The sequence below is a fragment of the Mustela nivalis genome (genome assembly GCF_964662115.1).
Source record: "Mustela nivalis genome assembly, chromosome: 6".
NCBI classification, from domain to species: Eukaryota; Metazoa; Chordata; class Mammalia; order Carnivora; family Mustelidae; genus Mustela; species Mustela nivalis.
In genome coordinates this window covers 103,767,661-103,791,448 of record NC_139025.1, presented here as the reverse complement: position 1 = coordinate 103,791,448, position 23,788 = coordinate 103,767,661, and the positions used below count along the sequence as shown (strand labels likewise).

The 23,788-nt window shown below is 49.5% G+C and overlaps 1 protein-coding gene across 3 annotated transcripts in view; it reads left to right on the top strand.

Annotated features, from left to right (window-relative positions):
* TLN2 (talin 2) overlaps positions 1 to 23,788 on the top strand; it is a 422,410-nt gene that overhangs the window by 372,120 nt on the left and 26,502 nt on the right. For all 3 annotated transcript variants that reach the window (XM_082737314.1, XM_082737312.1, XM_082737313.1), the window contains 6 exons: positions 6,369 to 6,535; positions 7,456 to 7,639; positions 11,027 to 11,152; positions 11,343 to 11,459; positions 13,912 to 14,097; positions 17,885 to 17,992. In XM_082737314.1, the coding sequence (XP_082593440.1) occupies positions 6,369 to 6,535; positions 7,456 to 7,639; positions 11,027 to 11,152; positions 11,343 to 11,459; positions 13,912 to 14,097; positions 17,885 to 17,992 (888 nt within the window). The remainder of the gene's footprint in view (positions 1 to 6,368; positions 6,536 to 7,455; positions 7,640 to 11,026; positions 11,153 to 11,342; positions 11,460 to 13,911; positions 14,098 to 17,884; positions 17,993 to 23,788) is intronic.

The following is a 23,788-nucleotide window of genomic DNA, read 5'->3' as shown; positions in this document are numbered from 1 at the left end:
CAGGGATTTCCCCAGGGATGGAGCCCATCAGGGGGCTGGGGTGGTTCATAGTCCTAAGAAATTGAGAACATGAGAGGGACCGTTCCTTCAAAAGTCAGGACCACCGCAGTGCACCTTGATGCACTTTTCCTACAGACAGAAGGGACAGACCGTGTCAAAGTCACTGGAACACCAGGATCCCCACCCTGCAACTGCTTTTGACACGTGTCCCCTGAGCTTCCTTCTTAGGGAGGCTTCCAGGCGCAGGGCACTGGGAAGGGCCTGAGGCTCACTTCAAGCACCCTCTTTCATCCCAGAAGAGACTGAAGTGCGGGGAAGCATTGAGCACCCTGCCCACAGTGGCCCTGCACTGTAGTTGCGACAACAGAAGCCCAGTGGAGGCATTCGATCTCTAACAGTGGCTGTTGGCAGAGAGAATCCCATACACAGCATAGTGCATGGGACACTAGGGTCTCAGCGCAGTGACTGTCCCCTTCCCAGGCCCAATGCCCTCATTTGCAGATACAAGCCAGGCCCGTAGGGTTGTGAAGATGAAATGCAGTGGTGTGTGTCAAGGTGCTTGGCACAGAGCCAGACCCATAGTTCACCAAGTCCGACATCCTGGCTGCTGCTCTCTGTAAATTCTCTTCTGACTCTCTTTGCCCACTGGGGTCCCCGCTGAACAAAGCCCATTCTCAGCATCCCTGCATTCCCAGAGCTCCCTTACAGACCCCCAACAGGATACTTGTCTCCTGCTTGCCTTGTTTCTCTGAGTCCTCCTTCAGGACAGCTGTCCTCCAGGCCACTCAAAATGCAGGATGGAGTATCGGTGCTTTGCTGGCTTGTCCCTCCCTTCACTCGGATCCCCAGGTCATAGAGCTGTGCCCTGCCTAGAAGCTGGCAACCGGACTGGAGGGGCGGGCAGGGGACCCTGCACCTGGCAGCTGCCGCTGCAGAGACCGCTGTGTACCTGGCCCCTCGCCGAGGCTGAGCGGAGTCTGGCCGTCTCCCTCGGCCCACAGGCCTGCCTGGGATGCCACAGGAGGAGGAAATCAATCTCTCAGCTGGAGGAAGGCGTTGTCCTTCCTTTCAAAGCCCTTCCTTGTTGAAGTCACTCTGGCCAAGTTCCCCCATTGAAGACCTTGGAGCTGGCCCCTGAAGAGGGGAGGCGGGGGTCCTGGCTGCATGATGTCGGCCGGTGGGAACCAGCACCGTGATCTTGCTGAGCCATTCTCTGTCTTCCTGCTTCTCCGAGCAGAGGGTCCCTGACTTAGGACACCTAGAGGAGACTCAAAGGCAGGGAACCAGCTGTTCAGACTGAACTAGCCTTTTCAGTGCTTTCTTGCTCTGTGTTCCTGCCCTGCTGTCTTTACGTGGTGTGTCTTTCTTACGTGGCTTGGCTGTGTCCGTAACTCCCCACCGGCCTTGGGCCTCTTGTCTTGCTCACCTTTGTGTCCTCACCCCCGGGAACTCCTAGCCATAAACTGCTGACTCGGGCCCCTTTTTTAGCTGATGGGACCCTGTTTCTGGACTCTGTCTTTGAGTCTGACAGAGAACATCCCAAGTCTGGGAGAACTCCCTGTCTTGGCCTTTGTCACCTGTCCTCCAAGAGTTCTTTCCAGATATTGGATACTTCATTCTCAGGCCAGTTCTGTGCCATTCTGACTTTTCCTGGTGGGACATGGTGGCATTGAACTCTGAATAGGAGGATCAGGCAAATGAGAAAGAGAAACTAATCCTTGAGGGCTAGTCTTGGGACACAGCGGGTGCTCAGGAAGTGGGCCCCCTGCCCTGTCTGCTAGGCTGTGTCCAGCACCTCTGCTAAGATCTGAGCAGCGCAGAAGGAAGAGAGCATACAAACTTTGTGCTCTCACTGATGGTGTAAGTCCTCTGTCCCGGTCAGTGTGTTTTTTTTTGTTGTTGTTGTTTTTTAAACAGTGCCTTCACAGAATATTTTTAGACTCTTCTTTGGCTCAGCCATAGTTGAGGATGGTGGGTGTGTGCACAGAGATTCGTAGGACAGCTCCAGACCGTCCCCAGACTCAGAGTCTCCGGTCACTAGCCAGATGCATGCTGTTTTAACCTGTGCTAAATGGGCTGTCCTGGGGAAGGGAGAGCATGGCCGGGAATCCTCAGAATACAAGCGGTGTCTCTGGATGAGGACAGTGGGGACTTGGAGCTGGCTTTTGCAGTGAGCAGGCTGGTAGCTGGAGAACAGGGAGAGGGCATTGCAGGCAGGGGCAGACCCACTGCTGGAGGGGTGGGGCATGTTTGGGGAAGTGAGGAGCTGGCTGATGTGGCCAGAATGTGGTGGGAAGCCTGAGAAGTTGAACTCTTGTGCAAGAAGCTCATCTTTCCTTGACAACAGGAGAGAATCATACCCAAGGGTGTGGTGAAGTTAGCTTTGTGTTGTGGGAAGGTGTCTCTAGGAACAGTGGGGGTGTTCTCGAGGGGGAGATGGGTGGCAGGTGGCAGCAAAGGGTTTCTGGCATGGAAGTCACCAGAGTGAACAGAGCCAACTTCCTGAACTCTCGAATCACTCGAATTGTTATTTACTGGCAAGTGGCAGTGCAAGGGAGCGCTGGGGTGCAGAGGGGACATACACAGATACGCTCTGGGCTCTAGCCATAATGGGGTCCACCCTGAAGCTTTTCCAATCCAGAGGCAACCAAGGGCAGAAGTGAGGAGTGGTAGCAGGCGGCTGTTCTTCAGAAAACCTGATCAGAGGGGACAGAAGTGGCCACACCTTTCACAGGAGCCTGATGTTCTCTCTGGTCCCAGAAACAATCCTGTTAAAATTTTCTACTCTCTACTGATCACTTACTAGGTGCCCTGCTGGAGAATAGATATACACCCCCACCTCCTTGTTCCTCCCAACAACCATGATAGGCAAGAAATAATGTCCCCATTCTACAGATGAGGACACTAAGAAAGGTCGAACAGTTGCCCAAAGTTGTTTAGCCAACAAATGACAATGCTGGTACTCAGCCTGAAATGTTGACACCAAAACATGTGTTAACCCATCGGCTACGTTGAGCCCCAGAGAGAAAATCCACTGTTCTTGTGTGTGTATGTATTTATTTTAAAAGATTTTACTCATTTATTTGGCACAGAGAGAGAGCACAAGCAGGGGGAGAGGCAGAGGGAGAGGAAGAACCAGGCTCCCCTCAAAGCAGGAGAAGCCTGATGTGGGACTCAATCCCAGGACTCTGGGATCATGACCTGAGCCGAAGGCAGTGGCTTAACCCACTGAGCCACCCAGGCGCCCTGTTCTTGTTTGTTCTTTACTTTTTCCCCTGGTTTTGAGGTATAATTGATACACGGTACTGTACAAGTCTAGGGGATACAGACAGCATGATGGTTTGTCTTTCGTGTATTACATATACAGTGATTACCACAGTAAATTTGGGAACGTCCACCATCTCGTGTCAATACAAAATGTATACATTTGCTCCCGGTGACGAGAACTCTTAAAATGCACTCTTAACACGGCTGTATGAAATACACGAAAGTTAACTGTAGTCACCATGTTGCCCACTGTACGTACTTATATTCTGTAACTGGAAGTTTGTGCCTTCTAAATTCCTTTGTTCAATCCACACCATCCCTCCTTCCAGAAAACCGATCCCTTTTGCTAAAAGGTTGGATGGTTGGGTTTTGTTTTGTTCTGTTTTAAATTTTTATTTGATGCATTCAAACAAACAAAAAAAGTCCAGACATTTCTTCTAACTCCCAACCCCTACTGCTAGCAACTACCATTCTGTTCTCTGTATCCGTGAGCTTGGGTTTCTTGGTTTTATTTCAGGTTTTACATATAAGGGAGATCATATGGCATTTCTTTCTCTGGCTGACTTCACTTAGCGTAATGCTCTTGGGGTCTGTCCATGTTGTCACAGATGGCAAAATTTCATTCTTCCTGTGGCTGAATAATATCCTACTGGATGACATATACCATATTTTCTTTATCCATTCATCCATCTGTGGACATTTCGGTTGCTTCCATAGATTAGCAGTAGTAAATAATGCAGCAGTGAACATAGAGGTACATTTTTTTAGTTAAAATTCATTCGCATCAGATAAATATCCAGAACTGCAATTGTTGAATGCTATGGTAGTTCTCCTGGTAGTTTTTTGAAGAACCCCTATATTATTTTCCACAGTGGCTGCACCAACGTACATTCCCACCCACTGGGCACCAGATTCCCTTTCCACTGTGACTTTGCCAACACTTGTTATCACTTGTCTTCTTGATGAGAGCCATGCCAGCAGCTGTGAGATGGTATCTCACTGTAGTTTGGATTTGCATTTTCTTAGTATTTTATGATACTGAGCATCTTTTCGTGTACCTGTTGTCCATCTGTTTGTCTTCTTTGGAAAAATCTCTTTTCAGATCTTCCTCCCATTTTTAATTGGGTTGTTACTTCGCTAGAGTGGTACGTATGCTTTCTATATTTTCCATGTTAGGCCCTTATCAGTTAAAGGATTTGCAAATATTTTCTTTAATCAGTAAGTTGCTATTTTCATTTTGCTGATGGTTTCCTTTGTGGTGCAGAAATGTTTAGTTTCACACAGCCCCACTTGTTCATTCTTGCTTTTGCTGGCTTTTGTTTTTGGTGTCAGATTCTAAAAATCATCGCAAAGACCTATTGCAAGGAGGTTACTGCCTATTTTCTTCTGGGAGTTTTATGGTGTCAGGTCTTACGTTCAAGTCTTCAATCCATTTTAAGCTAATTTCTGTGTATGCTGTAAGGCAGTGATCCAGTTTCAATTTTTTTGCATGTAACTGTCCAACTTTCCCAACACCACTTGTCCAAGAGATTGTCTTTCTCCATTGTATGTCTGTGGCTCCTTTGTCATAAATGAATTGACTATATATGCTTGGGTTTATTTCTGGGCTCTCTGTTCCATTGATCCATGTGTCTGTTTTTATGCCAGTACCGTACTGTTTAAACACCTACAGCTTTGTAATACAGTTTTAAATCAGAGAGCATAAGACCTCCAACTGTGTTCTTTCTCAAGGTTGCTTTGGTTAGGGGCGCCTGGGTGGCTCAGTGGGTTAAAGCCTCTGCCTTCAGCTCAGGTCATGATCCCAGGGTCCTGGGATCGAGCCCCGCATCAGGCTCTCTGCTCAGTGGGGAGCCTGCTTTCTCCTCTCTGTCTCTCTCTGCCTCTCTGCCTACTTGTGATCTGTCAAATAAATAAATAAAAATCTTTAAAAAAAATTGTTTTGGTTAATTAGAGTCTTTTGTGGTTCTATAGAAATTTTAAGGTGGTTTGTTGTATTTCTGTGAAAAAATGCCACTTGGAATTTCAATAAGGATTGTATTGAATCTGTAGATAGCTTTCGGTAGTGTGGACATTTTAACAATACCAATTCTACCAGTGTGTGAGCATGGAGTATCTTTCCATTTATTTGTGCCTTCTTTAGTTTTTTTTCTTTAACATCTTGGGGGTTTCCATATATAAGTCTCTCACCCCCTTGGTTAAATGTATTCGTAGGTATTTTATTTTTTTCGATGTAGTTGTGTAAATGGTAGTGTTTTCTTACCTTCTCTTTCTGATAGTTCAGTATTAGCTTATAGAAACACAACAGATTTTTGTGTATTGATTTTGTAACCCTCAACTCTACTGAATTCATTGAGTAGTTCCTGACAGTTTTTGATGGAGTCTTTAGGGTTTTCTGTACACAGTATGTCAGCTGCAAATAGTGATGGTTTTACTTCTTCCTTTCCTTTTGATTCTTTTAACTGTCCAGTTACTCTGACTAGGGCTTCCAATACTCTGTTGAATAAAAGTGGCAAGGGTGGGGATCTTTGTCTTATTCTTGATCTTAAAGGAAAAGCTTTGAGCTTTTCACCATTGAGTATGGTGTTAGCTGTGGGTTTATCATATATGGCCTTTATTATGTTGATATGTTCTCCTTGTACCCACTTTGCTGAAAGTTTTTTGCTATCAGTGGGTGTTGAATTTTGTCAAATGCTTTTTCTACATCTATTGAGATGACCATAAGATTTTTATTGTTTATTGGTGTATCACATTGGCTGATCTGTGGGTGTTGAGTCATCCTTGCATCCCCAAAGTAAATCCCACTTGATGATGTTGTATGATCCTTTTAATGAATTGTTGAATTCACTGCCCTAATATTTTGTTGAGGATTTTTGTACTATGTTCATCAGGCACGTTGGCTTGTAATTTTCCTTTCTTGGGGCACCCTTGTCTGGTTTTGGTATCGGGGTAATTTCGGCTTTATAAATGACTTTGGAAGAATTCCATCCTTTTCTATTTTTGGAGTGGCTTTTTTTTTTTTCAGTGATATTTGAGTCTGAAAATCTTTGGGTTACATTTTCTGTATTTCCCCATTTTCCCTGACATCCCCTCTCTGCCTACAGGTGTCCTTGGTGCTGTCAGCTCTGCAGGCTGGGAACAAGGGGACCCAGGCATGTATCACAGCTGCCACTGCTGTGTCCGGGATTATAGCGGACCTGGACACCACCATCATGTTTGCGACTGCGGGGACCCTGAATGCAGAGAACAACGAGACATTTGCAGACCACAGGTATGGGGGTGGAGATCATCCTGGGAGTTCGTGGGTGGGGAGAGGTTCAGGCTGACCCGATGCGCTTGGAGACTCCACCCAGGAGCTGGAAATGTGGTTAACCATTTTGATTTCAGTAAGATGCTCAACAGGAGAAAGGGAACCACATAATCAAAACAAGCCCCCTTTGCCAACTATAAACACATAGTCATGTTCTAGCTTTCTGCCTTTGGCAGCCTGAATCAGGCCTGCTCCGGCAGGGGACAGCTTTTTGATCTTCTACTTTCCAAACTTGAGAGATGGGCCTCTGATTTGCTCCCAAACAGAGTGGGAGTGGGAGTGGCCAGGACTGGCCCATTGAGCTGTGACATAAATGGAGAGTGGGGCTCGGAGCCTGCTGTCTGTCCAAGGCTGACTGCTCAGGCCCTGCTCCTGGAGGCTGGTGTGGGGTTTCCATCTGCCACTGGGGAGCCCCCACCCCCGTAGCCTTGCCACATGCCGGGTACCTTTCTTCCTCTCTCTTCACTCCCAGAGCTGGGCTAGGAAGGAGGTTACCAAGGATGTCACTCGTCCCAGGAAACAGCTTTTTGGGTTCTGATGACCCATAGGTCCTTGCAGCTCCCTGTAGCTGTGAAGAATTTAGGGGGAACCCCAGGAAAGCAGCTGACCTCTCACTGAGCTACAGGGTTGGGGGAAGAGGGCCAAACTGGTAGGCCTGAAACTTTCACTGAAGTTTACTATTAATTGTCTCTAGATACGGGGCTGACTCGCTTCTTCCCGTTTTCCTACGCAGACAGTGAGCCCCCCGATAAGGAAGGGGTATTCCATCCTTTTTGTTCTTCAAAGCTCTTTAACAAAAACAATCCCATAGGAAGGGTTTCTTTGCTTCCTAACTACCAGCAGCCAAGCTCTGCCCTCTATCCGCCTCCCCCCTTTCTCAGGGAGAACATTCTGAAGACAGCCAAGGCCTTGGTGGAAGACACGAAGCTGCTGGTGTCCGGGGCCGCATCGACGCCAGAGAAGCTGGCCCAGGCAGCCCAGTCGTCAGCGGCCACCATCACCCAGCTTGCTGAGGTGGTCAAGCTGGGGGCCGCCAGCCTGGGCTCTGATGACCCCGAGACACAGGTACTGGAGGACCTAGGGCCATGGGTCCCTCTCACGTATCTGTAAACACTGTGCAGCAGGCCTCAGAAGAGACCAAAGGCAAAATAGGAACAGCAGAAGTAACAGTGGGTGTGTGGGCGCGTCCGCAGTTTGGGGTCTGATAGGAGGGCGCCACAGACGGTGGTGGTGGCCATGGGGGTAGAGATGACTGGTGAATGAGCACAGTGAGCATTTGGTTGTAAGGGGGAGGGAGGGGGCCAGGAGGACACGAAGTCACAAGCGAGGGGGGGCATGGGGGGCGGGGGGTCCCTGGAGGGAGAACAGGCTTGGGCGGGGAGGTGAAGGTGAGTTCAGTGAGGAGAGACTGCAGGTAGAACCAGAGAAGGGACGTAAGCCCACATGGGTATGGGGGTGTGGATTCAGGGTCTGTGGCCATACAGACAGTGACTGCACCCACAGGAGAGGAAGAGCATGGGGCAAGAGAAGAAGGGGGTTCACGGCAGAGCTGAGGAAGCTGCCACTTAAGACCATAGTAAGGAGAAAGAGATGCCCAGGGAAACGGAGAAGCAGCAGCAGCTGGTAGGAGGAAAGCCACGGCTCCTGATGTTAAGAGGGGTGAGTGTTTCAGTGCACCAGAGAGACACAGCGGAGTTGAGAAAATGAAGGTCTGGGAGCTGGCCACTAGTGCCGTGGGGCCGGTGGTCTCCCCAACAACGGCTGTTTGTAGGAAGTAGCCAGATGAGGGTAAAGAAAGGAAGCCAGTGTGTCTAGATAGCACTTGAGAAATCTGGCCCTGAAGGGGAGGGGAGAGGAGAGAGGAGCTGGGGCTAAGGTAGGGCTCTATGCTCCCATAACCTGCCTGCTCCTTCCTCCTCAGCCTGTATCCGCAGCTCAGGCACAGCACCCACAGTTTACTGATCTTTGACAGCTAAGCACCCAGCACAGCACAGTGGACAGTCCACAAATACGTCCTCTGCTGTTACTGAATGTAGAGCCAGCCAGGCCCCCAACAACAGACTGTCCCCATTCCCAAGGGCAGAACCTATGACCCGTCTGCTCTGTCTGCTCTGTCTGTCCCAACACCATCAGACGGCACACCCTCCCTTAACTCCCATGTTTGGCCCATGGGCACAAAAGTGGGTAGGAAGCTACCTACCATGCAGGGCCCGGACTGGCGGCAGCTCCTGTGGCGGTTCATACAAGGCCACCAGCTTTGCTCCCGTGTGGCCATGACCCTCCCCTGCCTGACATCCTCCAGTGAAGCAGAGTTCTGTGAGCAAACGTTCCACATGTGGCCTTTTTACTCCTCCTGCCAGGTTTCTCTCTGATAACATCCCGGATGGGATTGGCTGCCCTCTGGAATTCGAAGCATTCATGCAAATTCTTGCCTGTGATGGTGTTCTTACCCCCACAGAGAAAGGCAGCACTTCAAAACGCCCAGTGGGGCTGGAATCCACACTCTCTGAGCCTGGCCCCACTTGAGGAGAAGTGAACAGGCCGGGGAGACCTTAAATCTTGGAGCACGGAGACGTGTATCAAATTGTTTAGCGTCTCGATGCCCAAATGGCCTAGAAGTCCTGGATCCCCAACTTCTTCTTTTTTTTTCCCCCCCAAAGATTTTATTTATTTATTTGACAGACAGAGCTCACAAGTAGGCAGAGAGACAGGCAGAGAGAGAGGGGGAAGCAGGCTGTCTGCTAAGCAGAGAGCCCGATGCGGGGCTCAATGCCAGGACCCTGGGATCATGACCTGAGCTGAAGGCAGAGGCTTACCCCACTAAGCCACGCAGGCACCCCTAAACTTTTCTTGGACCCCAACTTCTAATGAGGCCTCTAGTGGAAAATATCCCCTCACCACAATGTGCCTACTCTGCTGTCAGTTCCTAGTGACCAGGGATGAGACCGTGTGCTCTGGGTGTTGGTGGCAACCTTTGCTTGCTCTCCCTTGCTCTCTACTCACTGCTGTGATGGCCGGAATCAAGCAGTGTGAGGTCCTTACCTGTCAGCCCTTCCTCATGAGACCCATCACGCTCTGACCACCCCTATGGTTCCAGAGGTTGCCAGAGGTTCTGTGAGCCCTGGGGTGAGAAGGCGCAGGATCAAGCAGGAGACGGTGTGAGGGGCAGAGGCACGGTGTCACCGTGCTCTCAGCTGTTGGGGACATGAGAGTTTGTGATGCGTTTTCAGCTACGTTATGCGGTCGCCCTCACAGCTATGCAGTGAGATACGGCTGGTGCTCCTGATGCTGTTGGCGTGTGAGGAGTCGGAGCCCTAGAGCGTAAGCTAGTGTGAACATTAGGACCATGACCCTTGGGATCACACTGACTAGAGTGTGAATCGCAGGCCCTGGGAGTGTGGACAGGAGCATCTCAGTCCCTGCTTGGAAAGTGCGTGGCTCAGCACCTGGAACACTGCCCCCAGCAAAGGGAAATTGTTGCTGTGACAGAAGGCAACTTAAATGTAAGGCAGGTCATGTCATGTCATTCCGGAGTATAGCCGGGGCTTCAGACCCCGGGTCTAGCATGCTGTGAGGTTGGCCTGTGGTCCCTGCTCAGCGACCGGAGTGTAGGTACTGTATTCTTTCCAGTGTCATTAGGGCGTGCACCTGTCCAGCCAGTCATTCCATTAATATTTCCTGTGCACCTGTGACGTGCCAGACCCTGTTCTGAGTGCAAAACACAACAGACAGAAGCCTGGGCTGGCCCTCTCACAATTTACCTCCGTTTCAGGGGAGAAGACATACCAATCAGTGCTGAAAAGGAGACAGGGCACACTGATGGAGTTTCAGGTTGGGGGTGGTCGGGAAAGGTCTTTGATGGCCTGATGGCTGAGCTGAGCCCCGAATGATGGGAAAAGTCGCCTTCCAGGCAGAGGGAGAGGAGCAAGAGCAGAGGCCCTGAAGTAGGCATGAGTGGGATTTGCCCTGGGGAAGAAAGACAGACCCATCTGCCTGCCGCATGTTAAGTAGGTCACAGAACCCTATGATCGGGAGCTGGAGAAGCCAGCGGGATGCTGCAGAGGCCTCTCAGGCCAGGCTGCGAGGCTAGCATTTGGTTCTCTGTGGTTTTGGTTGCCAGCTCAGGGTGCCTGGGAATGGTGCTGGCTCCCAGGTGACTGCTTTGCTGCCTGCCTCCTTTCCTAGGTGACTCGTCATCAGAGCTGCCAGCCAGGAGGTGCTGGAACATACCCCTGCGTGTCCATGGGGTCTGTGTTCTGGCTCAGCCTCAGCCTCCACTGGGGAGACTCCAGGGCTGGCTTCTGGAGGTTCTGCCATGCTGCAGGCTGGAGAGCTGCCGAGACAGAGCCCTGCCCCCCAAATCCCCCTACCTGACCCTCAGGCTGTGTGCTGTTGGTGAGACCAGCGGGTGACTGCTGGGGCCACTCACCCGGGCTCTCTGCTTTCTTTCAGGTGGTCTTAATCAATGCCATCAAAGACGTGGCCAAGGCCCTTTCAGATCTGATCGGTGCCACCAAGGGAGCTGCCAGCAAGCCTGCTGATGACCCCTCCATGTACCAACTCAAGGGGGCTGCCAAGGTAGAGTCTAGGGCAGGCGTGGAGGGGGAGTGCATAGCGAGAGAAGCAAGAATAATGGGAGCGTATACCTCCGAGCTGCTTCCTCGCTTCGCAATGGTTTTGCTCATGGCATCAGATCCAGAACAAAAGGGACTGGGGCATGGACCTCAGTGTGCTCCTCCTTTTCTCTCGGCCTCTCCTTCCTATACAGGTGATGGTGACCAATGTCACCTCCCTCCTCAAGACTGTCAAGGCGGTGGAGGACGAAGCCACCCGGGGCACACGGGCACTTGAGGCCACCATCGAGTACATGAAACAGGAGCTCACGGTAAGGAGCCAGCCATCACCTCCCTCGGGCACCCCTGTGCTAGAGCGGACCCCAAAACAGACCTCTCTGAGATCTGTAACAGAAAGAGGTTTTACGTAGAGTGCCTGAGCTAGGAGGCCCACTCACCTACCTGCTGCTAGCTTTGCATCCTTGAGGCCCCTTGCATAGCTGACCACATCAGAGTTTGGCTACAGTCAATTTGTAATTAAGAAACTAATTAAAATGGGGCACCTGGGAGGCTCAGTGGGTTAAAGCCTCTGTCTTCAGCTCAGGTCATGATCTCAGGGTCCTGGGATCGAGCCTCGCATCAGGCTCTTTGCTCTGCGGGGAGCCTGCTTCCTCCTCTCTCTCTGCCTGCTTCTCTGCCTACTTGTGATCTCTGTCTGTCAAATAAACAAATAAAATCTTAAAAAAATAATTAAAAAAAAAAAGAAATTAATTAAAATGCATAACTTAGGACTATTCAGGTTTAATTCCACTAAAATTGGAGCATGAAACAAAAGCCTTACAGAAGATTCCTGGCCAAGGGAAAACTCAGGATGGCTGTCTGCTCTCACCTTGAGCTTAAACGGTGTGTGTACAACACAGAGCCACACACAGGGCCTCCTCATTCCCACTCTTGTCAGCAACAGCTCATGCTGCTGCACACGTACAGGTTCTGGGGTTTGAGCTTCCCTAGTAGAGAAACCTGGATGCCTTTACCTGAGACACTTCCCTTTAAAATTCAGCACCCTTCTGTTGGCAATCTGTGTGGTCCCAGGGACACTGACCATGCATTCTTTCTTGCCTTGAGTGAGGGTGTCCTGGTGTTCCTGCAATCTGGACACTGCCCCTGTTTTTTTGATCCCATGATGATTATGAATTGACTCATCCTAATCCCTGGAAATAGAAATATGCTGAAAATGAGTGGTTTCAGAGATTTCTTTCTCCCAGGAGATCTGATCAGATTCAATTTCTCTCTTGCGGCAGGGAGGGCGAGTCCTGCCTTTGCTGCCAGTTTTTTCTGCATGTGTAGAGGGTCACCTAGGAAGGCTGAAAGGCCCTGTGGATCAGCAGTAGAAACCAGCAGTTCAGTTGGGGTTTGCTGGTGGAGCCTTGGGTTCCCTTGTCCTGTTTTTGGTGAAGTCAGTCTTGGTTGGCGTTACACTTGGTTCTCACACAAAGAAGAAACTAAAAATTGTTGATGGTGTCTTCAAACTCTGCTTGCTACCTGAAGCTTACCTGCCTACGTCAGCTAGATGTTTCCTATCAGAAGTCTGGCCCCACATTCTGGGAGGTGTGGGTGGGGCTCATGGTGGCAGTGAAGGAGATGGGAAATTCGGAAATTCGTGGCAAGTTACGCACGATCTATGTCCACGTACCAGTGTGGGCCGGCACGAGTTGTGGGTTTCTGTGGACATAGGAAGTTTCCAAATGAGCATGTGCCCTGTGGGCCACGTTAGTCTGAAGGGCTCCATATGCGTGGCCTCCATGCCATGTTAGAGTTCAGCTTCATTGGAGCTGCCCATTTCTGGGGGGGGATCGTGACGTTTGAGGCTGCCTAACCCATGGCAGGGCTGCTGGCTGGTTTCTCCCCTTTGCCCCAGGAAAAACTGCCTGACGGGAAGGTGGTGGTCTGGGGCTGGAGACAGAGCGGCCCCAACTGGTGCAGTAGTCCTCCTGGCCGAGGACAGCTACACATTGAAAATGCAGCCCTGGCACCAGTCACTCGTGTGAGAGAGATAGGACAGATGGGCTCGAGGCAGAGATGGCTGCCTTGACTGACAAGTGGAATTTGAAAGTGGGATATTCCCTTACCATGGTTAATTTATTTCAGCTTCTCTAAAGGGGTGTGTGAGTGTGTGTGTGTGCGTGCGCGCGTGTGGTTTTAAATAATTCACAGTGTCACTGTGGCTCACTCGACACGAACGCCTCCGCACAATTATGCAGTTATATTTGTAAGACAGGCTAAGAATAGAAGAAAGTGAACGCTCCATTTCCCCTAGCCCCACACCCTCTCAGAGAGAGAGAGGTGAGTCCACAGGGAGGGATCCACCGTCCGTCCTGAGTAGGAGCCGGCATCAGAAGCGCGGAGTTTCTGGGAGCTGCTGGAGGCACGGTGGGGAGGGGGCGAGAACCGGGAAACCCCGTGACCACCTGGCTCAGGAGAGTTTGCAGATACCCAGACGCTCTCCGTTGGTGCTGTAGACCTGTCCCCTTGACCCCCAGGGTCTCGTGACCGTGAGTGCTTGAGTACAGGTGTGCACGGCTTATCCGTGCTAGAATCTTGAAAGTGAGAATAATATTACTCAAATGAAATTTCTAATTTCCTGCCATTTGACGGTTTCTTCCTGTGGCTGGCTCTGTTCTCAGACAGTGAGCGGCAGCCCAGTCGGAGAAGAATAAATTATTTTTGGTCCTTCTCTTTTTTGGGTTTTTTTTTTTCTTCACCTGTTGTATTTCTAACTTCCAGGTGTTCCAGTCCAAAGAGATACCTGAGAAGACCTCATCACCTGAAGAATCGATAAGGATGACGAAAGGTATCACCATGGCGACCGCCAAAGCTGTGGCCGCGGGAAACTCGTGCAGACAGGAGGACGTGATCGCTACCGCCAACCTGAGCCGGAAGGCTGTGTCTGACATGCTGACAGCTTGCAAGGTAAAGACCTAGGCGTTGTTTTGGACAGCTTGATGATGCCTCTGTCATGACTGAATTTTTGGTGCAGTCTGGAGAAAGGGAGGGGCCGGTCACCTGCAGAAGGGAACAGCTTGCTACCTTAGGCGCCGTAAGGAAACGTGTGCTGGAGGTGTGCACCCATCGGCCTGGGGAACGTGACTCGTGAGGCTAGGTTTATGTTTGAGAGGGGTTGGTGCTGATCTGCGGACTAACCGTCCACATTTCCTCTTCCTGAGTAGGAAGGACGCTTTCTTAGGGAGGGTGTAGGGGTGGCCACTCTGGCAGAGGCGAAGAAGGCCTGTGACATTTTGTTCCTGGCCCTCTGAACGAAAATTGCATACTGCTTCTGCCCACCCCCTTTCCTGCCTCCATCGGTCAGCATTCTGTGCTAGGAGGGGTGCTGCCCTAACTGGGTGAGGAAGTGAGTCAGAAGAACAGAACAGAATGTTGGGAAACTGCCTTTTTCCTACCTGTGCCAGACATTTTGCAGAAATTCCTCTGATCCTTGGCTAAGCAAGTAGGGTGGCTGCCCTGAGCCCATCCTAGGTGAGGGAGCTGGTGGGACCTGAGTTTTAACAAGCTTTCTTTCTTTATGTCTAAAGAAGTTGAGCCATAAGGATCCCCCACCCCTCGTTGAGCACCCTACCCCAGACCTTCACCCTTCTAGGGACAGCCGTGTCCCAGGGACTCAGTGATTGATTGATAACCCCCAACCATAGTGAGCAGGTGGAGACACGTCACAGAAGTCACAAAAGCAGCTGCAGCAGCTTGGGGACTGAGGAGACAGGACTGTTCTTTGTGGTGAAGTCAGTGTGAGAGAGCTGGTGCCAGGTCCTACTGATGGCCTCTCGGGGGCTTCTCTGGGCAAGGAGAGGCAACTGGACAGTGGGAGGGTGAGCAGCCGGCCTGAAGGGACGGGTGTGTGAGGGCAGAGCGTGGGAGGAGTCAGGGGAAGGGAAGAGGGTGGCAAAGTGGGACGGACACTTTCACAGGGGAGCCATGTGTTGAGACCCTCCTGAGGCCAGAGGTATTTGCAGTTAGGATGTCCCTCATGGAATCTGCCCTGTCAGAACTGACAACTCCCAGAAGGGTTACAGCCTCCGGCCGAGAATCCTTCCCTAGCAGGCTAGGCCTGAATGCCACCACAGTGTGCATGCAGGGTGCCTCACGATTGTGGAAGGCTCTCCTGCAGGTTCTGTCTTTTGATCCCGGATGGGAAGAGCAAGGGGAGGGATCCCAGTCTGATGGATGGTGAAACAGGCTTGGCAAGATTAAGGGGCATGACCGTGGATCTTCACTCTCAGAACTAGAACTGAAACTGGGTCCTCTGATTCCATGGCCTGTATCTTTCTGCTGCCCGTGGCCTCCCAGCCATAAATGCTTAAGGACACTGAGGTTGAGAAGTGACTGGTGCTTTGTCTCCATGTTGCAGATGTGAAATGAAAAGGAGAAGTTAAATGGATTAAGGTGGGAGTGGAAGGCAGCTCAGATTTTCAAGTCTGTTTGTAATACACGTACCCCTGTTCTCAGGGGAGGGGGGCAAGGATCCCAGTACCAGTGCCGTTTGCCTGGCCTCTGCTCCTCTCTCTTGTCCTCCCCCCGGATCTTCACAGGACAAAATAACAGCCAGAGCTTCATTCCTCAAAGCCAGACTTGGATGACAAGAGTCAGTTCTGAGCCCTGAGACTCCTGTTAGGATAGGACTTAGGCAGCAGACATAAACATTTGCATTTCCTTTGGTCCCCTTTTTTGCAGAAAGGAAAGGAGGCAGCTTGCTAGAAAGGGTGTGCAATAAGGAGCATATAGAAAACCAGGAATACGAAATGGTGGATCAAAAAGAAACCCTTCTATCCAGGCAGAGGGCCAAGTTGCCATGTTGGAGCACTGTCTTTGAGGCTGACTGAGTAGGGTGGCTTGGCCGAAAATGGAAGTGCAGTAAGTTACCTACAGGCTCATTTTGTCAGAAAGAGAGGATTACACTATCTCCTCAGGTGGAGACAGAGCTTCCCAATACCCTAAGTTAATTCTCCTGTCTATTTCTGGCCTTACTTTCTTGTGTCTACGTATGTCTGCATCAGATCTAATCCAGTCAGCTGTCACAGCTAATGTCCCATGGCTGTTTTTGTGTTGCATCCCCGTTATAATAATGGAGCCCTTAATGACCACAAGTACTCTGTGAATGAATGTAATCTTACCCTATCATCAGATATTGAGGTTATGTGCATTTTTTAATCTGTACTTTAAACTCTACTGCCATGAATATCTTTGGGCATACCTGTTTTTTCTAGGCTTCAGATAATCTCCTTGGGCAGGACTCCCAGGAGCAGAATTAGTCAGATGGTATGACATTTTGATTCTTGCCACATGGCTGGCTCTCCCAGAGAGTTCTGCGAAGTTAAAGCCAGCAGCAGTGGACGAGAGCCCCCACGCTCAGTCCCTGGGAAGTCTAAATGGGGGTCTTCCACACTGCCCCCTAGAGGTGACATTTGGTAGCATCACAGCCTGTGTCTTCCCCCACACATGGGCTCTGTCCCCACACATGTAGACACAATGGAGCAAGGACGAGTAAAACTCGGTTGTGGTTCTGGCCCATCAGTCCTCAGATGGGCAACAGTGAGCTCAGAAAAGATAGATGCTGGCCACTCAGATTATCCCCACCCCTTTTGGTGTGCGTTGGGGGAGCAGGTGAGGGGAAAGCTCACAGGTGGTCCCCCAGCACTCCCCAATCCTCCTGAGTGGAACAAACAGGAGGACTAGTCACTATTCCCCTCCACTTTGACTTCTTACCCTAATGTGTGATTCATATGTGTCCTGATTTGCCATTTATTTGCAGTTTTCTCTTTTAGCTGTTCTTGTCAGGCCCAAGTTCTTTCTGAAGAAAGGCTGGGTAGGGTTGCCCGATTTAGCAAATAAAAATTAGGGTTTCTCAAACTTACGTTGAAAATTTTGTATTATTTATTCAACATTCAGATGTAACCAGGTTGACTGTAATGAATCCGGTAACCTTGTGAGTGGGTGTGCCATCTGATATATCAGGAATGAATGAAACAGACAGGTCATAAGTGTCCCCCCCCCCCCAAAAAAAAAAAAAAAAAAGCACAGGATCCTGTATTAGCCATTCGTCCTTGTCTGCTTATCTCACCATGTATAATGTGAGATGAGTTTTTTATGGCCCCTCTGAGGGCAGTGGGAGCTTACCGTCTGAAGTTTCCCAGGAGCCAGAGATTCCTGGGTGGGAGATACTGTGAGTGCAGCATGGTGAGGCCATGGAGCAAGGACCTGAGTACGATCAGCCTGTGAAGAGAGAGGGGCTTAAGGCCCCCCTCCTGCTGCTGGAAAAGGGCAGGTGGACCCCGGCACAGCAGATCTCCTGCTGGGAGCCTCAATCATGAATCTTTCCTGAATGTCTTAGTGCACACGGAATTCCTTACATTTCAATAAAAGGGGGCGGGGAGAAAGGACGGAAGGAGGGACTTGATTCCTGTGCTTTTATCCAGCTCCAGGGCACTGAGAAAGGCAAGACACAAAACGTTGTCTGAGAACTTATCATGGAGGGGAGTATGGAGGAGCTCCACCTCTGAGCTCTCTGTCCAGAGAGTCAGTGAAGGTTTCTCAGGGAGGTCACTGAGGGTGAGGGAGGGAATTCCAGAATCCAGTCTCCTACCTGTGGATACAGGGCTGCTCTCTGCTACTGGGCCCCTCACCCGTTGGCCTGTTCACCAGTTGGCTCTTCCCATCTTAAGGTATCAACATTCCTTTCTCTCTCCAGCAAGCATCCTTCCACCCTGATGTCAGCGAGGAGGTGCGCACCAGAGCCTTGCGGTACGGGACAGAGTGCACCCTCGGCTACCTGGACCTTCTCGAGCACGTTTTGGTGGTAAGGAGGGGCATCGGGCGGGTCAGGGCTGGGGAAGAGCTAAGTCAGTTGCAGACCATCCTTTCCTCAGGAAAAATATCTCATAGAGCACTGTGCAGGCTCTGCTTGTGAGTCTGGGGCTGGACTGAGCTGGAAAGTGTCTAGCATCACACTGCTCTAGCAACCTGAGATAAAAGAAGGGTCTAGAAGAAGTTGTAGTTAGCATCCAGGAGAGCGAAGCCCTCTCTTTGCACCAAAGAGGCAAGAATAGCATGCAAGAATATGGGACAGGCAAAGCTACTACTGAAACAATGTTGGGAAGAGCTCAGCCCATCCTTCAAGGACAGGGAAGGCTCCAGAAGGAGCCACTCCAGGCTCCACAACAAGTTAAGGAAAAGCATCACCAGTGCTGCAGATGACCCACCACCCTCTTGTGACTTCCTCCAGTCCTCGAATGAATACCTTAGACCACACTGAGAATGCTTCTCTCCCTCTGATGCCTGGAAATAACCACATGGAGCTGGGAAGAAGGCTGAAAGGGAGGATGCCAGTATGTGTTGGGGGAGGGGGGTCAGTGGTCATGGCTAGGGGGACTGTCCCCAGGGCAGCCTTGGGCTTGCACTGACAATCCCAGTTCTAAGGGTGCCTTGGCTCCCAGCAGTCCTAAGGGCCCAACCGTGCTCACCCATGTTGCTGTATGTCTCTCTCCGTCAAGTCCCAGGAACTACATCTAGATCCATGGGAGGTCTGGGGAAAGCCCCAAGAGAATTTGTCCAGGAGTCAGAGACAACGCCTGAAGAGACTTGATGATGTCCCACATTCCATCACTGTTTGCTCCTTCCCAAACCGATTAAAAAAAAAAAAAAAAAAAGGTCAACAAGCCACAGAGAACTGTAAGCCTTTCATTTGCAGGGCACTGAGATTTTTCATTTTGTCCTTGCACTAGGACATGAGGCTAGCAGGGCAAAGGAAGGATCTGGAGAAGTTTGGCCCCTTGGTTGAGGTCACCTAGCTACTAGGACAGACCTGGGACCGAATCCCAGTTCTTACTATCTCCAGCCCCGTGTTCGTTCTAGCATTTTGCTGCCAACCTTAAAATTAAATTACCTTTGAAGGGAAGGAAAAATAAAATAAGACTGAGAGGGAGGCAAACCATGAAAGGCTCTTAACTATAGGGAACAGTCTGAGGGTTGCTGGAGAGGAGGTGGGTGGGGAGTGCTGTGACTGGGTGATGGGCATTAAGGAGGGCACTTGGATGGAATGAGCACTGGGTGTTCTATGCAACTGATGAGTCACTAGAGCCTAAATCCCTGAGACTCATAATACGCTATATGTTAATTAAATTGAATTTAAATTTTAAAACATTTTAATTACCTTCTGATATTAAGCATTTTAGATCAGTTAAGGGGTCAGGACTTTAATTCTTCACCCAGGTTAAGCGTGGTCCATGTGCAGGCATATCCTCTGTGTGAGGAGGCAGTCTGGGGTTACTAACATTGAGTGTCCGAGCCTGAACTCTTGTGAACAGAGAGCGTGAGGGCCAGGAAGAGAACATCTTGGCTGGTCATTGTTCACATGCCCGAGCCTCTCCAGCCAAACCCGCTTTCTGTGTTGGAACACAGTTAAAGCATTCAGTCTGTGAGCATGCTTAGCAGGAAAATGAAGCCAGCAAAGCCTCCAAAAGAGGTTTTTTTTTTTTTTTTCTTGATGGGACAGTAGTCTTAATCACATAGAACCTTGTTCTGTCTGAAAATGAGAAGTTACAGCAGAAACAGTGGTAGGCTTACCACTTATCAAAGCTTTGCATCCAGATCCCAGCTCTGTCACATAAAGAGCCATGTGACCACTCTCTGATCCTTGACTTGAGTTTTGAGGTGTTAAACAGTCAAGGAGCCCTGGGCTCTGTGGCCGCACTTATGTTTGCTGCACACACTTCTTTTTATTCTGCCCACACGCTGCCCACTTCCTGTCCTGCTTTCTGTCTCGCACACTTTTTTCTTACTCATTTGTTGGAAGGGAAGGGATACTGGGATTTTCTTCTGCATTCGGAGAAGGGGGTCCTCATTTTGCCCCATTCCCTAGCTCCGTTCCTCGGGTGAACCGTGTTTCTTCCAGCCCCACGCCAGGACCTGTGCAGAGCGGCTAACTTACCTGGTGCCCGTGGGTCCAGATGCTGCCCACGCAGCCCTCAGGTTGGCGCTCTCCCTCTTGGCCCTTGATGGGCCATTTAAGAGGACAGTCCCTGCAGAGGGGTCCCCCTGCAGCTGCATATCTGGCAGATCCACAAGCCTGGATAAAAAGAAGGCAACAGCCTTTAGGTTGTTCGATGGAGTCAAAGGCTCCCATTTCGCTCTCCAGCAACAAGATGACATCTATCTGGGAGAGGCATTCTGCCCTCATGAGGAGGGCCAGGAGCCAGTGCTCAGAAAGCTTCCCCAACAGGGAAGCAAAGTGGAACCTTCATAGGATCCTCTCCCTGACCTCAGGTCAATCTAAGACCATTTGCCGCTGCCTGGGAACCAGGGGCCACATTCGCCAAAGTACTTCTCCCACCTCTCCTCTGCATGCCCACCTTGTTTGAGCGAGCAAAAGGAGACAGGGCATCCAGGAGAGGTGGTGAGTGGTTGGCCTCTTTGCTCAAGGAGAGGCCAAGGGATCCAGCACGTCCCTGAACATTAGGGAAGACGTAGGAGCCATTCCCAGTGCACACGTGCAAAGACCCCAGCTTTATGGCAACTGAATGACTCTGTTGGCCATCAGTCCTAAGGATCATCATCAGTTTTTTCTCGAACAGAAAGAAGGAAACTCACTGCGTGGAAGCTCCCCATCACGTGTATTGGGGAGGTTTAACTGCAGGGACCAGAGGCTGACAGGACGGGAAGCAGCCACTCCCTTCTTTTTCTGGGCCTGGCAAGAGCAGCTACACTTTAAAGCAGATGACCTTTCCTGGTAGCTGCTCCAATGAGCTGATGGGTTTTCTGTTAGGAAAACCTTATATTTGTAAGAGAAACAGGACTCTTAAGCTCCTGTGTTACAAACTTAGACGGTGGACATGTCCGTTAAAAGCTTGCCATCTGAGTTTCTTTTTGTCTTTCTACACAGTCATCATCATTGTGACCCATAATCCTGGTAGAGAGAGAAACCTGTCCCGTTTCTCCTTAGCTATACATGGTGTGAAGGTAGCCAGTGCTAAAACAAAATCAGTAATAGAAAGAAAAGGTGGATGGCATTTGAAATTTTCATAAAATATTCAGAATTTGTCTCATCTTTTGCAAGGATGTTTTTGCCTCTTGATGACATGTGCTGATGGTTCTGACTTCCAGGGAAATAGGAATGGATTAGCATCATACATTTATGTGTTTGTATACTTATTTTTGTTTCTTTAAAAAGCTGGTCATCCTCTTTGAAGGTTATTTTCTAAGAAGAATATAGCAAGAAAGCAAGCCTTTCCAGAAGACTTTTATAACCAAAGGAAAAATACAAGTTCATAACTGAAAATTGCAGGAGCCCTGGGATGGCATTCTTTTCACCCACACTGTGGACATCTGTGGTTTTCTCGGGCCTGTAGCTGAGATTAAGTTCATGTCTCATGTTGTAGCCCTAATTCTTCCTCCCAGGCAGACTGGGAAGAAATCTGGGCTAACATGAGGCCAAGAGTAAGAACGATTTATGCCCAGGAGCCACAGCACTGGTGGAGAACCCAGCGAGAAATAGGGAAAACGGGGATGCATAAATGGAAATTCGTGTTCATTTTAGATACTAAGATGAGCTGTTTGAGGGGGATGAATAAAGAAGCAGTTTTTTAAAAAAACTAGTGATTTTTCACAGATACACACACACACACACCCTGTCCTGTTCGCCTCTTCATTCTCTCATCTTCATGGGAGGACCATGAGTAATAGGATGATACAGCATCTCCATCCTGCAAAGAAAGTCAACTAAATCAAAACTGTAATGGGGGGGGGGGGGCGCCTGGGTGGCTCAGTGGGTTAAGCCGCTGCCTTCGGCTCAGGTCATGATCTCGGGGTCCTGAGATCGAGTCCCGCATCGGGCTCTCTGCTCAGCAGGGAACCTGCTTCCCTCTCTCTCTCTCTCTGCCTGCCTCTCCATCTACTTGTGATTTCTCTCTGTCAAATAAATAAATAAAATCTTTAAAAAAAAAAAAACTGTAATGGGATATCTTAGGATAGTCCCCTTGGATGTCTTGTAAAGGTGACCTCTTGTTTGAATTAATCAAAGAGAGCTAGTAAGATTCCTGGAAGCTGAAGAAAGGCTAGATTGTTGTCCAGTTCTTACAAAAGGAGAAAGAGAGGGGCACCAGGGTGGCTGAGTGGGTTAAGCCTCTGTTGTTAGCTCAGGTCATGGTCTCAGGGTCCTGGGGTCAAGCCCTGTATCGGGCTCTCTGCTCAGCAGGGAACCTGCTTCCCTCTCTCTCTCTCTCTGCCTGCCTCTCTGCCTACTTGTGATCTCTCTCTCTCTGTCAAATGGATAGAATCTTTTGAAAAAGAAAGAAGGAGGGGGGCGCCTAGGTGGCTCAGTGCGTTGGGCTTCTGCCTTCAACTCAGGTCATAATCTCAGGGTCCTGGGATCGAGCCCCGCATCGGGCTCTCTGCTCAGCAGGGAGCCTGCTTCCTCACCCCCTTCTGCCTGCCTCTCTGCCTACTTGTGATCTCTGTCTGTCAAATAAATAAATAAAATCTTAAAAAAAAAAAAAAAAAGAAAGAAAGAAAGAAAAGGAGAAAGAGAAAAGGTAGAAACTAAGGCTTGGAGACAGTGTCTAGCAATTTTACAGAAATAAATTGAGGTCATTTTTAGGCAGTACAGGAAGGTTCAGGGAGCTTCTTTAGTGAGCTGCTTTTATTAAATTTAGGCACATAAAGATGTGAGGGAAATTATGATGCTTTTGCTTTGTTCAGTTTAAATATCTTGGGCCAAAGGGGTTTTTTTGGCTGATTTGTATATTTCAGTTTTACTGTAGAAAAGGCTTAAAAATACAAAAAACTGTATCAGCATCCACATGCCCACCATCTGTAATTAATTAACTTTGTTAATGTTTTGGCCTATTTGGTTCAGATCTTTATTTTTAAAAAAATAGATCAGTGAATAATTTAGTGTCAGTTATCAATCCCATTCTCCTTTTTTCTCTAAGCACAAATAACTATTGTAATTTTAGCCTCCTCAGACCCCTGGAGCTGAAAGTTCATTTCCTGCCTCCCACTACTGTCATCAAAGAAACAGCAGCACATGCACACAAAATGTTCTTTATACTGTTACGAGGGTCCCCAGACCCCAGTGCCTGGCTGTATCCTTTGGGAATTGAGTGACCAAATCAAGAACCCCTGCTTGGGTAACCCTTTCCTTCGGAGAATTCAGTCAGCTGTCCACAAATAACAGGATCCAATTTAGGCAGAGCCCTGCCCCTGCTGCCCAGGGAGCTGCTTTCTGAAGCTTTAGATGTGCCCATCTGAGCAGTTTTGGCCTCCCTTTGTTTGCCATTGGCTGAGGATTTCTCAGGGCAAGTGGCAGGCACGTTGGTTTTGCAGCAGTCACAGTTCAATATCGCTGCTAAACCACAATGTGAGGTCTTCGACAGGCTTAAAATTACCTCGTCTCCACCAGCAGAGCTTTAATTTGGTTCTGTCTCTTGTCTGCTATTAGGAATCATGTTGAATTCATGGCAGAATAAAAAGAGAACTCCTTCCCTCTTGCTTTATCTGAATCAGATATTTTACCATAGGGCTTATCCCCTTCTCAGAGCTGGAGTATGTGCACAAGTGGTTCTCTCTGTCTCTCCCTCCAGCTCTTCTTTTAAAGACA